The sequence below is a fragment of the Glycine soja genome, chromosome 19 (genome assembly GCF_004193775.1).
Source record: "Glycine soja cultivar W05 chromosome 19, ASM419377v2, whole genome shotgun sequence".
In the NCBI taxonomy this organism is placed as follows: Eukaryota; Viridiplantae; Streptophyta; class Magnoliopsida; order Fabales; family Fabaceae; genus Glycine; species Glycine soja.
The window spans coordinates 46,668,721-46,680,768 of NC_041020.1; the positions used below are offsets into that span (position 1 = coordinate 46,668,721).

General features: G+C 31.7%; 2 protein-coding genes across 4 annotated transcripts; one reads left to right on the top strand and one right to left on the bottom strand.

Moving 5' to 3' along the window:
• The first annotated feature begins 2,337 nt into the window (after positions 1-2,337).
• On the top strand, positions 2,338-4,299 carry LOC114400831 (60S ribosomal protein L19-1-like). Its single transcript, XM_028363474.1, has 5 exons — positions 2,338-2,477; positions 2,777-2,899; positions 3,475-3,788; positions 3,913-3,977; positions 4,052-4,299. Exons 1-5 carry the CDS (start codon positions 2,366-2,368, stop codon positions 4,074-4,076), a joined length of 639 nt encoding a protein of 212 aa, XP_028219275.1. The 5' UTR covers positions 2,338-2,365; the 3' UTR covers positions 4,077-4,299.
• A 1,337-nt stretch (positions 4,300-5,636) lies between these two features.
• Positions 5,637-10,088, bottom strand: LOC114399577 (ethylene response sensor 1-like). 3 transcript variants are annotated; one of them, XM_028361775.1, is made up of 6 exons: positions 9,849-10,088; positions 8,596-9,525; positions 7,122-7,490; positions 6,736-7,002; positions 6,316-6,443; positions 5,887-6,124 (listed from the first exon to the last, which is right to left on the bottom strand). In XM_028361775.1, exons 2-6 carry the CDS (start codon positions 9,502-9,504, stop codon positions 5,887-5,889), a joined length of 1,911 nt encoding a protein of 636 aa, XP_028217576.1. In that variant the 5' UTR covers positions 9,505-9,525; positions 9,849-10,088. The 3 variants fall into 3 exon arrangements, with proteins under 3 accessions (XP_028217578.1, XP_028217576.1, XP_028217577.1); XM_028361776.1 differs by lacking the exon at positions 9,849-10,088 and adding an exon at positions 9,718-9,842; XM_028361777.1 differs by lacking the exon at positions 9,849-10,088 and having other exon boundaries at positions 5,637-6,124; positions 8,596-9,504.
• Positions 10,089-12,048: the final 1,960 nt, after the last annotated feature.

Here is a 12,048-nt window from a genome sequence, read left to right on the forward strand (position 1 = left end):
TCTAAAGGGAAGAATATTAATATGATATGTAAAATCATGATGACGTATATCATCATATTTGACCACAACATTCAGTTAACGATGTAAGGCATCTCTCCACTGACAAGCACCTTTCCGCGTAATAGGTAGCAACAATTGTTCAATACAGTTCTAAGTGTTTTCCTACTCTCGTATTCGATCAATGTTTCGTGAGCTCATATGGTATTTCTAGAAAAAAGAGAATCATCAGCGTGAAGAAAGAGTTGCAAGTTTCAGAATGAGATTTTGAAAACTTTCAAGTGGAATAGTAGAGGAAGATTATAAAAGAAATACACTATTTTGAAAAGTTTTTTTATCAAAAAGAAAATTTCAATTTCTCACATTTTAAAAGAAAATTAAAATTTCATATTTTTAGTTGTTTAAAATTCTATTTTAAAATTCTAAAAAATAAAATTCTTTATAAAAAAACATCCAAACAATGAATTTTAGATAAAAAAAATTAAAGTTTTCTGATAAATTACTTTTTTTCAGTTAAAATTCTTTATTCATATGCACTCTAAAAGAGATGGAGGATGCGATAATTAATGATTGGTTTTGTAGGGATACATCAAGGTGGGGTTTTGGTTTATGAGATTGAAGGAGATGGTGGTTGTTAGTGTTTGGGGAAGGTGAAAGGTTAGGAATTATGTTATTTTATAATTTTAAAAATAAAATAAAGACATGATAGTTTTTAGTTATTATTATGTTAAAATTAATTATTTTAAAATTTAAAATATTAATAGAGTTAAATGTTTTAGGAGAAAAAAATTATTAAAATAATACATTTTAAAAATATAAAAAAATATAAAAAAATTTGATGTGCCAAATTAAAACAAATAAAATTTAACGGATCATATCATCATCTCATCCCCTATGGGGGTATTTGATTTAAAAAATAAAAGATAATTTTTGAATTAAAATAAACTATCAGAATATGAGTTCCATATGGATGTTACATAATTTCTTCTTTATTTTTTTCTCCTTTCAACCAAAGACACTCTAATATTTATTATAAGGTTTAAATTGAAAATGTGACTTAATTTTTTATAAACTTACTTGGATTAATAAGTTAAAACAAAAATCCATGAAAAAAATAATAATTTACAGGAATCAGACTCAACACCCTCGCACACAAGACATAAGCAAGTTTCACCGTTAAGCCAATTTACATGTTAATAACAAATTTATTATATATACATATATAATAAATTTATTTAGTTATTATATTAGTGCCAATAATTAATATCTTTGTTGAGTTGGTTATTGGTCTGAGCTTTTAAAAACATTGCTTAAGACAGTAATATTTGTTATGAGTCAATTTTATTAAAATATACTTACTTATTTTTTTAATTTCAATAAATATACTATTAAATATTTTAAGACAACAAACAATATTTATCAGAAAAAAATAGAATAAGGTTTTAATATTTCATTTAAAAAATTAAAAACATCAATTAATATAATTTTCTTAATGCTAAATTATCCATCAATTCGAACTGGGAGGATACATTGTAAAGAAATGTATTTTTAATTACCAGTGGAGAGAAGGAACAATCATCTTTATTTTTTGGGTAAGATGTTAATATATAGTATACATTTAAAATGTTCATAATTATTAAGAAATTTTTTAACAATATAAAAATATATTAATTTTTATAAAAAATATTATTTATCTACTGAAAAATAGAAACTGATATTTAGTGACAATGGTGTGATAATTAGTGTAATTTTAAAGAGTGTAATTGATGTTAATATATTTATACTCTACATTTCAAAAGTTTCTAATGATTAAGCGCTTTTTTAGCAATTCATATATATATAGGTTTTTCAAGAATGCTTTTTCACGTAGAGTTTGATTCTCTACTCTTAGTCTTTTCAAAACTAAATTTCACCATGGACATCTATGACTTAGTTAGAGTACATCTATATTGATTATTCAACTCATAAAGTTATTAAACTATTGAATAAAAATAAATGTTAAACAGAAATAAAAAAATAAATTAACTAGACAATGAAATCTAATTTCTGCTTTGTATCATACACAATTAAAAAGAAAACTAGTTTACCTATAATTTTATGTTACACAAACTAGATTTTTTAAAAGACATTTTCATTAAAACAATTACAAAAATATTTTGGGGGATGGAAATAACAAAAAGGAAGTGTGAATAGTTCCCCTACTTTACATTGGACCATTTAAGCACAGAAATAGTGAAACGGGCCGGATAATAGTCCATCGCACATAAACCTAACAAATACAACACTTGGTTCCAAACCCTAGGTTTATATAGTGCTTCCCCCTCCACATTCCTCGACAAGCTTAGCTTCACCGTCAGTTGCAGGAAAAATGGTTTCGCTGAAACTGCAGAAGCGGCTCGCAGCCAGCGTCCTCAAGTGTGGCAGAGGAAAGGTTTGGCTTGACCCCAATGAAGTCAACGAAATCTCCATGGCTAATTCTCGTACGCACTCCCTCTCCTTACTGTTTTTTTTTTTGTGTGTTTTAATGATGATTATGATTTATGTTTCACTGTTTTCTTTAGTTTTCATAGGATCTGAACCTTTTCGGTACTTTTCACCGTTTGTGAGGATATATGCAAATGCAAACGCAAGCTATTTTACGCGTAGTTTGCGAAGGAGATATCACTGCACTTTATCTTTTACTATTTTTTTTCTCCAATGATTGTGTATGTTTAAGTTAGACTAGAATGCCTTTACAATGTTCTGTTGTTTTTAAACACTTAGGGGTTTTGATTTTCAGGCCAAAACATAAGGAAGCTGGTTAAGGATGGGTTTATTATCAGGAAGCCCACCAAGATTCACTCTCGCTCACGTGCCCGCCGAATGAAGGAAGCCAAGAGGAAAGGACGTCACTCTGGATATGGTATTTTTATTCCCAACCCCAATTACCTAATGTTTTGGGGATTCAGCCCACGTTAGGCCCTATTTGGAAGAGGTGTAAAGTCTATTTGGATTTATTTATGATATATAACCACTTGTGTTAGTTTTTGAGGTAGTTTATGAAATAGCTTGTTACATGTCTATATTCTGTTTTCAGAATTAAGCTCTACATTATTGCTTATAAAAGCAGCTTGCAATTATATGAAAATAGTTTAATTCCACTCTGGTTTTGATTATAAAACCAATTTATATGTAGGTGCTTGCATATTAAGTACTTGTTCGATAAGATTTTAACTAAGCTATTTATGCAATCGGTCCCTTAGTTTGTAATTTAATCTTATACTTTATTATGTTCCTAGTCTCGTTTGTCACTTTATGTATTCTGTATTCATTATGAAATTTCTATGATATTGTAAAGATTTTACCGAGTTGTTTGCCATTTTGATAATAGCATTGGCCAATGTGATTGTTTTGTGAAATATAGTCTGTATGGAATATTTAGGGGTGCAAAGGCAGGAATTGCATGATTACTTATAGTGCTTGCCTGAATGCTACTAGGTAAGCGTAAGGGTACAAGGGAGGCAAGGCTTCCCACTAAAATCCTTTGGATGAGGAGAATGCGTGTGCTTAGACGCTTGCTTCGCAAATACAGGGAATCTAAGAAGATTGACAAGCACATGTATCATGACATGTACATGAAGGTCAAGGGTAACGTTTTCAAGAACAAAAGAGTTTTAATGGAGAGCATTCATAAGTCCAAAGCCGAGAAGGCAAGAGAGAAGACCTTGTCCGATCAATTTGAGGCCAAACGTGCCAAGAACAAGGCCAGCAGAGAAAGAAAAATTGCTCGGAGGGAGGAGCGATTGGCCCAAGTGAGTTTCATACCGTACTGAGCAACTATTTGCATTTAAATGTTTAGTGAATGTGTTTTTTTGGTTGTTGAAGTTGGAGTTGAAGAATTTGACCATTGTCCCTTGCCCTTTGTAAAATGTTTAGGGTCCTGGAGAAAAAGTATCCGCTGCACCCAGTGCTACAGCTGCTACAGCATCACAGCCAGCGCAGTGAGTATTATAATTTATGCTTGTGCCGGATTTGTTGGCCTATGTGTTGTCTAATTGAAAACCTTTTATTGCAGAGCACCAAAGAAATCTAAGAAGTGATCCACATATTCTGATATTGGCTTGTAGAATTTTTGGGTCTGGCATTTTGAGTTGCTGTTCTAAAGTAGTTTTGACGAGTTTTGAGGAGTTTGTGTTGGTTTAGACCTTTAGTTTTTATTTAAGTATATGAAATTATAACATTCTGTTATTTTCGCTGGTGTTTGGCTGTGTTTTGTATGAATATCATCGTTGTTGCGGAAATTGTACTTTGATATTCTTGAAACGCCTAACCCCAATTGAATTTATTTGTTCGCCGCGATAACTATTCTACTACTAAAATTATGCTTTTTGGTCCTTTTTTTATAAGACTCAGTTAATTGGTTTTCTAAGATAAAGAAAATTGATTCATTCAATTAATAACATAAATTTTATCTTAATATTACTGTTTTTCTAAAGTTACTTTTAACATTAGTAAAACATATTCATATCTTTTAATTTTCTTATTTGCTTTAATTTTTTCTTTTTAACTTTTTTCATTGTATGGGCTACGTTTGTTAAGAGGTAAAATAAGATTCTAATATACTGAGATAAAGTTGGACTTTCAAACTTAGAAGTATTTCAGTCTATTTTTTTGGTACATAACCTAATGGTGATGGATACATAGAGTGGGAATTTTGAGATATATGGTGAATTGGATGTAAAGGGAAAAGAAAAGAGGAGAAATATTGGGGTTTAACAAACTCAACATTCTAATAAAAATTAACATTTTTTTATTTAAATAGTTGGAATCTTCATATACTTTAGTCTTATTTATAAAATCTAAATTAAAATTCTTAGACACATTATGTTGATGAAAAATAGAACTGGAATTTTTTTAGATTTTAAGTCATGTACTAGTAGTGTCATCCTATTGGATGACTTTTAAGCTAATTTGTATAAGTAAAATGATAGTTTGTGAATTATAATTTGTGATTTGAAGATAACATAAAATTGTTTTGTAATACGCTTTTTTTTTTGTTAGTTTCTTATGCTCCCCAGTCTTATTTCTATTCTTTTCCCTGATTTTGAAATTAAATTAGAAAAAATTCTGTATACAGCATTATAAAATATAAAAATTAAATTTAAGTACTAAATTATTGATATTAGATTTTTTATATTTTCCAAAATTTACTTCATGCAAATTAAATATACTTAAAAGCTATTTTAAATTAAACTAAAAATAAAAAAAAGCTTTAAAGAAAAAGTAAAGACAGTCTGTAATTTATCAATTTTAGCTTGAAAGATACCCTTAAATAAAAAATTACAAAATTTTCTTATTTTTTTATCATAAAAAAACTAGTTCTTGATTTAATGAAAAGTACATTTTATAAAACAAAATATATTGTGTAAATTAGTTTACTTTTCATAAAATTACTTAGATTAAAAAATTGTTTTAATAATAATAAAATTCAAAAATCACTTTGTTAATGAAATCGAAGTTTCAAGTTAGTGAACGTAAATACTTTTTCTTGGAGATTGGTTCTTTTTTCATGTCATGAAGCAAAATTGTAAGTATAAAGCCATTGGAAATATAAGTAAACATTGGTTCATTAAAAAGCCGGAAAAAAAGTAACAAGGCACTAACACAATATATACTACAAGTCAAATTAAGTAACGGATTGTCTCTCAAATTTGTTTCATTGCATTGTATTCTAGTTAATACGGCAGGAGTTCACATAAGACTTGTTTGTTAGAAATATGCCTGACATAGTATTCCTATTCTACAGCTGCAAACTGTAAATTATACAATTTAGCACATGCAAAATGAAAGTATGTGTACTCCATCTTGTCGACTGTGATCGAAAGGTATGCAATGTTGGTGTCTTGGATATTAGAAACTTCTTTGATTGCGTCTAGTAGAAAAACCAGTGTCGTCTTCATCTTTGATGAAGGGTTTAAATCTAGCGAGGCCACCACTTCCACTGTATGCTTGGCTTCTGTTTGCAGCTTGATGATCGGATGGATCTGGATTGCCACAAATCTCAAGTTTGATTATAAATGTAGCTGTGCTTCCTTTGTCAGGACCCTCACTCTCAATCCATATGTGGCCTCCCATGAGGTTTACAAATCTGAATCAATTTTGTGAAGGAGTCAAAGACTTAATAGGCGAAAACTATTCTTTAAGCTTTAGTATTAACACCCATTTAACACAAATGGAATAAAGGTGTCTCACTAGGTAATCAACACCAAAATCACTATAAATAGTGAGAATTGAGAAACTAATGCAAACTCAAAGCAGAATTAGATGCTTTCCCCCTACCTTTTACAAATGGCAAGCCCAAGACCTGCACCACTGCTAGGTCGAGCTGGTCCACTCCGAGACTGGGCAAACTTGGTAAAGAGATGCGGAATTTCTTGTGGGGGAATGCCACATCCAGAGTCCTTAACCTGCATAAGGGATATGCTTTGGTCAATAATAATAATAAAGAAAAAGCAATATCTAGATTTAACTTTTAAAAGTTGCTATATTGACAACAACAATAAAAGGCAAATGCCTTTGGTTTAATTCCTAGGCATCTAGGTATGGCTGTATGGATGCTTCAGATGACTCAATTATTTAGATAACTGAAGAATTCAATCACATCAATATCTGGATATAAAACACATGGTGTTTTTCTAAAACTTATAAGTTAACAATTAAAACAATTGAGGCTCAGATATTGAATGGCCCAGTCATAACCTGGACTCGTATGTAGAAATGGCCATCACTAGATGCTGGATAAAACTCTGGAGGTCGCCAATCCTGTAAAGATTCTGGTTTTGCAACCGATACTCTTATAGAAACATAGCCCTCCTTAGTGAATTTGACAGCATTACCCACAACATTCAAAAGAGTTTGTGTAAGTCGCTTTTCATCACCAATGGCATGAGTAGGCAGATCAGGAGACAGAATTAAGGTGATAGGTAACTTTTTCACAGATGCTATTGGTTTTATCAGTTCAACGATCTGCATTCAAGATAGAAAAACATGAATACAATGTCTAAATGCAGTTCACAGAATAGACTAAAGAATCATGTTACTGCCATTTCAGATAATATTGAAGCAGAAAATCTTATAGCAGTTACCTCTCCCAAAACACCATGAAGGTTGAATTTTCCCTTTTCTAATTCGAGGCTACCATCTTCAAGTCGAGAAAGATCTAGAACATCATTAATGAGTGTCGCCAAAACATTACTACTCTTCAACACTGTCTCTATCATAACCCTCTGCTCTGGAGTCAGTTCAGTCTCCAAGAGAAGGGATGACAATGCTATAATTGCATGCATTGGCGTCCTCATTTCATGATTCATGACGGCAAGAAAATCGTTGCGGGCATGAATTGCCATCTCTGCCTCTTGCCGAGCTAAATCTAAAGCGACATTCTGCTCCAAGAGTTGATCACGGGCTCGCATAGACTCCTCCAAAATAGCAGCATGTGAAAGGGCAACTGCTACCTGTTTGGAAACTATAAATGAATCAACAAGTAGAGGAATAGACACCAAATGTAAATACTTTGAAATGTTTTAAGAATAACACAGCCATGTCACCCAATTTGAGGTGCGTATAAAGAGACAAATCCCACTGACACCTGAAAGTGTCGGCAAAGTTTTGAAATGGCAACTTCCACAAAACCAAATTTCAAACATCATGTTAGCATGATCATATAATCTAGTAAGAAAATGATATTCCTAGAAAGTACACAAATGAAATGAACTGTTTCGGGTAGTTAATAACTTAATATGGTATTATTCATATTTAGGAGGCATACATAGAAGTAGAGAATGAGGCCACATACTGAATTACTGATTGAGTTTATGCTAGATAGCTCAACATCAGATTAGCTCAATCTCTTCTGTCAAGAGATGCTATTAGACGTTATCATGTGTTTGTCTTTGCCTTTATCCAATCTCCAAAAGGGGTTTGTTAAGATCCCACATCAGCTAGCTAAATAACCAAAGTACTCCTTATAATGACTTGGATATACTTCCCGCTTGAGCTAGCTTTTGTTTGAGCCAGTCCATTCACAATTTTTATATGGTATCAAACTCTATCCTATTCCTGATACGACGTTAAGGGAAAAAAATAAGAGACATGAAGAAATTTGGGTATTGACTGCACGATGGAGGTTGAATTATATAGAGAAAAGTGAAAAGTAACTAATACAAAGATCACAGATATTTTAATCTGCCTTAGCTAGCTTTTGGGATTGAGTTTACTAAATGACATTTACTTGCCTTCTTCATTCCTCAGTTGTTGACAAAAACCTATAAACCCCAAATCGCTATTGTTTAAGGCATCGAATGGCCAATGGTTGATAACCATTTCCCAATTCTCAATTCTCTTAAAATTCTATTCTCCAAAACAAGTGCCATATGACAGTAAGAACAGAACTTCCAACTACCAATGACAATGAATGTGATTGTCTAAGCATATTAACAAGGAGTAAAGGAAAATACAGTAATGAAAATAAGGTATGGGGAATATACAATCAAAAATAAGAATGGCACAAGAAAAAATGACAACTAGTACGATAAAGGAAATCTCAAATGAATCCAATACCTGATCTGCAACCACATCAACAAGTTCCAACTCATGGTCTCGCCATTTTCTAACACTATCAGTAGGGAGGATGAGAACCATGATTGCATAGCTTTTTGCTGACATATCGGGCCAATCGTTGATTTGAAAATTGGACAAATTTAGAAGTGGCACCCGAACAGCAACAACTTCAGGCGGCACATATCTTCCCACAAGAGGTCTGATCCTGGCCAGTGGACAGGTTGGTGGTATCCGCATAGCTCGAGGACTGTTGAAAACTTCATTGACAATAGGATTGTTTGTTTGCACTGTAGACCCAACTTGCACGTGGTAGGTTAAAGTATGGGAAAGTTGCAGATTCAGACCACTTCTTGAAGGCATCCATAATGCACACTCCTCCAAGCCCAAAGTCCTCCCCAGCTCCACAAGAGTAGTCTTTAAAATAGTATGCCTGTCAAGTGTGCTCCTAATTTCATGAGTCAACATTCTAACATGCCTTCCAGTCTCTTCTTGAGTAAGAATAAGTCCCATCTCCCTGTCAAGCTCTTCAGCCTTGTTCTTCAGGAATAATTCGCGCGTCTTGACACTCAACAGATCGGGAATAATGTGTACAAGCATCAGAGCAGTCGCACATGACACAATAGCACACGACACTTTGGCAATCGTCATGACAACAGCAACAGCCTTAGAGTGTGGGGAGAATGTCCACAGGTTTATGAAATGAGTTGCTCCACAGAGAACAATAAAAGCACCAAACTGCATAAGCACCCATCTATATGGAAAGAAAGCAGACTTCTGAACAAAATAGATGAGCTCCACGGGAATAGAAAAATAGGCAAGAGCAATTAGCACATCCGAGATATACTGATACTTTACGAGAAGTTCATCTGGAGGATACTGTGTGTCTATACAATCACAGGATTCCATCATCTAACCACCGTATGAACGGATCTGTCACAACAGGTATCAAAAAAATTATTCTCTATGCATTTGTATTCTATTTTTTCACAAACTTGTATTCAAATTTCAAAATCAACAAGTGAACAAAAGCAACAAGTCAACAACCACCATGAACTAGGATGAATAAACCCTAAAACAGGAGGCAAGAGGACCAAACCAAATACTTGAAAAACAAAAAAATACCATTGCTGGTAACGAACAATCGCTGGAATCCTGATAAAATCTAGCGGAAATGAATAAAAGGGCGTATTTAAAATAAATATGCGGAAGTAAATAGAGAGAATAAAGAGTGTTTATAGAGAAGAGGATGTTACCAAAGGAAGAAGAAAGGGAGGCGGGCATGAAGAAAGAAGAGAGAGTGTGTGAGTGGGTTAAAAAGCATGACATGAGATTAACGTTAAGCCCATCCCTCACGGACAAGCATGGCAAACGCCTACTCCCACTCGGGCGTGCCCTTTTTTCCATGCTTCTCTCATTTTACTTTTCGCTTTACACACGTGCCACATCATTTTCGGATTGGCTGGCACCTTTTTATTTTATTTTCTCATTTTTGGTAATATTTGCCAAAAGTTTTCTGTTTAGAGGCTGGGAAATGGGAATTCATTGGACGGTGGCCTGGGCCTACTCAGCTTCACTTTTTCTGGGTACGTATAAAATAAATTTCAAAAGAATAATATTAGTAAACCGCGAGTTCTGAATTCTGAATTCTGAATTCTGATTTGGTGTTTGTGTGATCAATCAACTTTCTAGGCCATGGGCATTGTGAAGTTTCTTTGAATTTGGACCACACTATATGAATGTGTGTTAACTTTTCCTTCGAGTGTTGACAGATGGGTGTGAAATCCAGCGTATCCGGTCCAAATTCCCATTTGCCTTCTTTCTTTATCCAATCCGACGCCTGCTGCCCAATATCATCTAACGGGTTTTCATCATGGATCTTCATCTTCTTAACTAAAATACTGATTTAGAAATTAAAAAATATTTTTTTTTATTAAAAATCATCTAAAAATACATTTTAAATTATATATATATTTTGTACATTTTATATATTTTTTTAATTTCTTTCACTCATGTGCCGACACTTGGTTCAATCACTTCTGACTCTCTCTATGTTTTATTACACTTTTAGTGTTTGTATGTAAATTTATTTGTGATTTTAGTTATCTTAATTTTAATTTGTTATACTATTATTTCTCACATTCTTTTAAATTATTCCAATAAAGTCTCTCATTTTAAAATTTTATCCAGTAAACAGAGGAACAAATATGCGTATAACATTTATTAAAATTGTAAGGAAAATATATAAAATAAAAAATAAACAAAATCACTTTATATTATATTTTATACATTTTGTTTTTATTTTATTTAAATTTATACATTTTTCTTATTAATTCAAAAAAATTAATGAACGACCACACTTACGTTATATTTGTGATAAACTTTGTTAGTGAACAAACACTAAATTTGCTTTTTTTTTACATAAAAGGACTAAATTAAATAATTTAAAATTATAGGGATTAAAATCAAATTTGACCAAAAATACAATTACAAAAGCATATTTTATGCATGATTATATGTATTTATTAATATACTTGTTATGTATTAATGCATTTAAATATTATTATATTAACATAATATTCAATGGTACTTTACATTTTTTTTAAGAAATGCAAAAATACTACTTTATATTTAGTTTCACTCATATGTAAATGTATGATGATAAATGAAATTGATATAAAATGAGTAATGTTATATTAACGTGCAATTCTTGTTATAAAATGTATTCAATATTTATCATATAAAATAGCGGGAAGAATGATAAGAATATTCTGTAAAAAATAAAAAATTGATGCATAATAGAGTTGAAGTTGTAATACTTACTTTTTCTTATTTTCTGTCAAATTTTAATAAAATCTATAAAGAAATAAATTTTACATTAAAAAACGAATCTTTGAAAAGAACGACACAAGCTATCAACGTTATTTATTACTTTTGTATTTTGTCAAAGTGAAGCAACGGGGAGTGGAATGGAAGTAATCCATCACCTCCTTTCACAAATCAGAATGTTGGTTCATGTACAATGTATTTCAGTGACCGTCGCCCTCGCCTGATGCACTATATATCACATCACTACATACGATAGATTAGAAACACAAATAATTGGGCAATTAAATAAATTTTTTTATGCAAGAGCCATTAAAAAATAGAATAACGTATACGTATTATTTATATAGCTAAAGTTTTATCGTATTTTTTTAATCATATATTATTTATCAATTGGGTAATTTTAATCTACTACATAATTTCAATAGTTCAAGTCAATTTTTCGTTATTTCAAAATTAATTAAATTCAGTCCAATTATTAATTTTCTATTTATTAGATGACTAAATGTATATGCTGACATGACCTTTGTTTTATTGATATGGCAAATAGCAGAACACTCAAAAAAGTATACATGTTAACAAAAAAATTAAAATTATTTTGAAAGACAGTTTTTGTTCAATTAGAGGAGT

Coding starts and splice junctions, on each gene's coding strand:
- LOC114400831 (XM_028363474.1), top strand. CDS start 2,366: ATGGTTTCGCTGAAACTGCAGAAGCGGCTCGCAGCCAGCGTCCTCAAG. Junction 2,900..3,474: donor AGGACGTCACTCTGGATATG/GTATTTTTATTC, acceptor GAATGCTACTAG/GTAAGCGTAAGGGTACAAGG. Junction 3,978..4,051: donor ACAGCATCACAGCCAGCGCA/GTGAGTATTATA, acceptor CTTTTATTGCAG/AGCACCAAAGAAATCTAAGA.
- LOC114399577 (XM_028361777.1), bottom strand. CDS start 9,504: ATGATGGAATCCTGTGATTGTATAGACACACAGTATCCTCCAGATGAA. Junction 6,444..6,735: donor ATTTCTACATACGAGTCCAG/GTTATGACTGGG, acceptor TCCCTTATGCAG/GTTAAGGACTCTGGATGTGG. Junction 6,125..6,315: donor GGGCTTGCCATTTGTAAAAG/GTAGGGGGAAAG, acceptor AAATTGATTCAG/ATTTGTAAACCTCATGGGAG.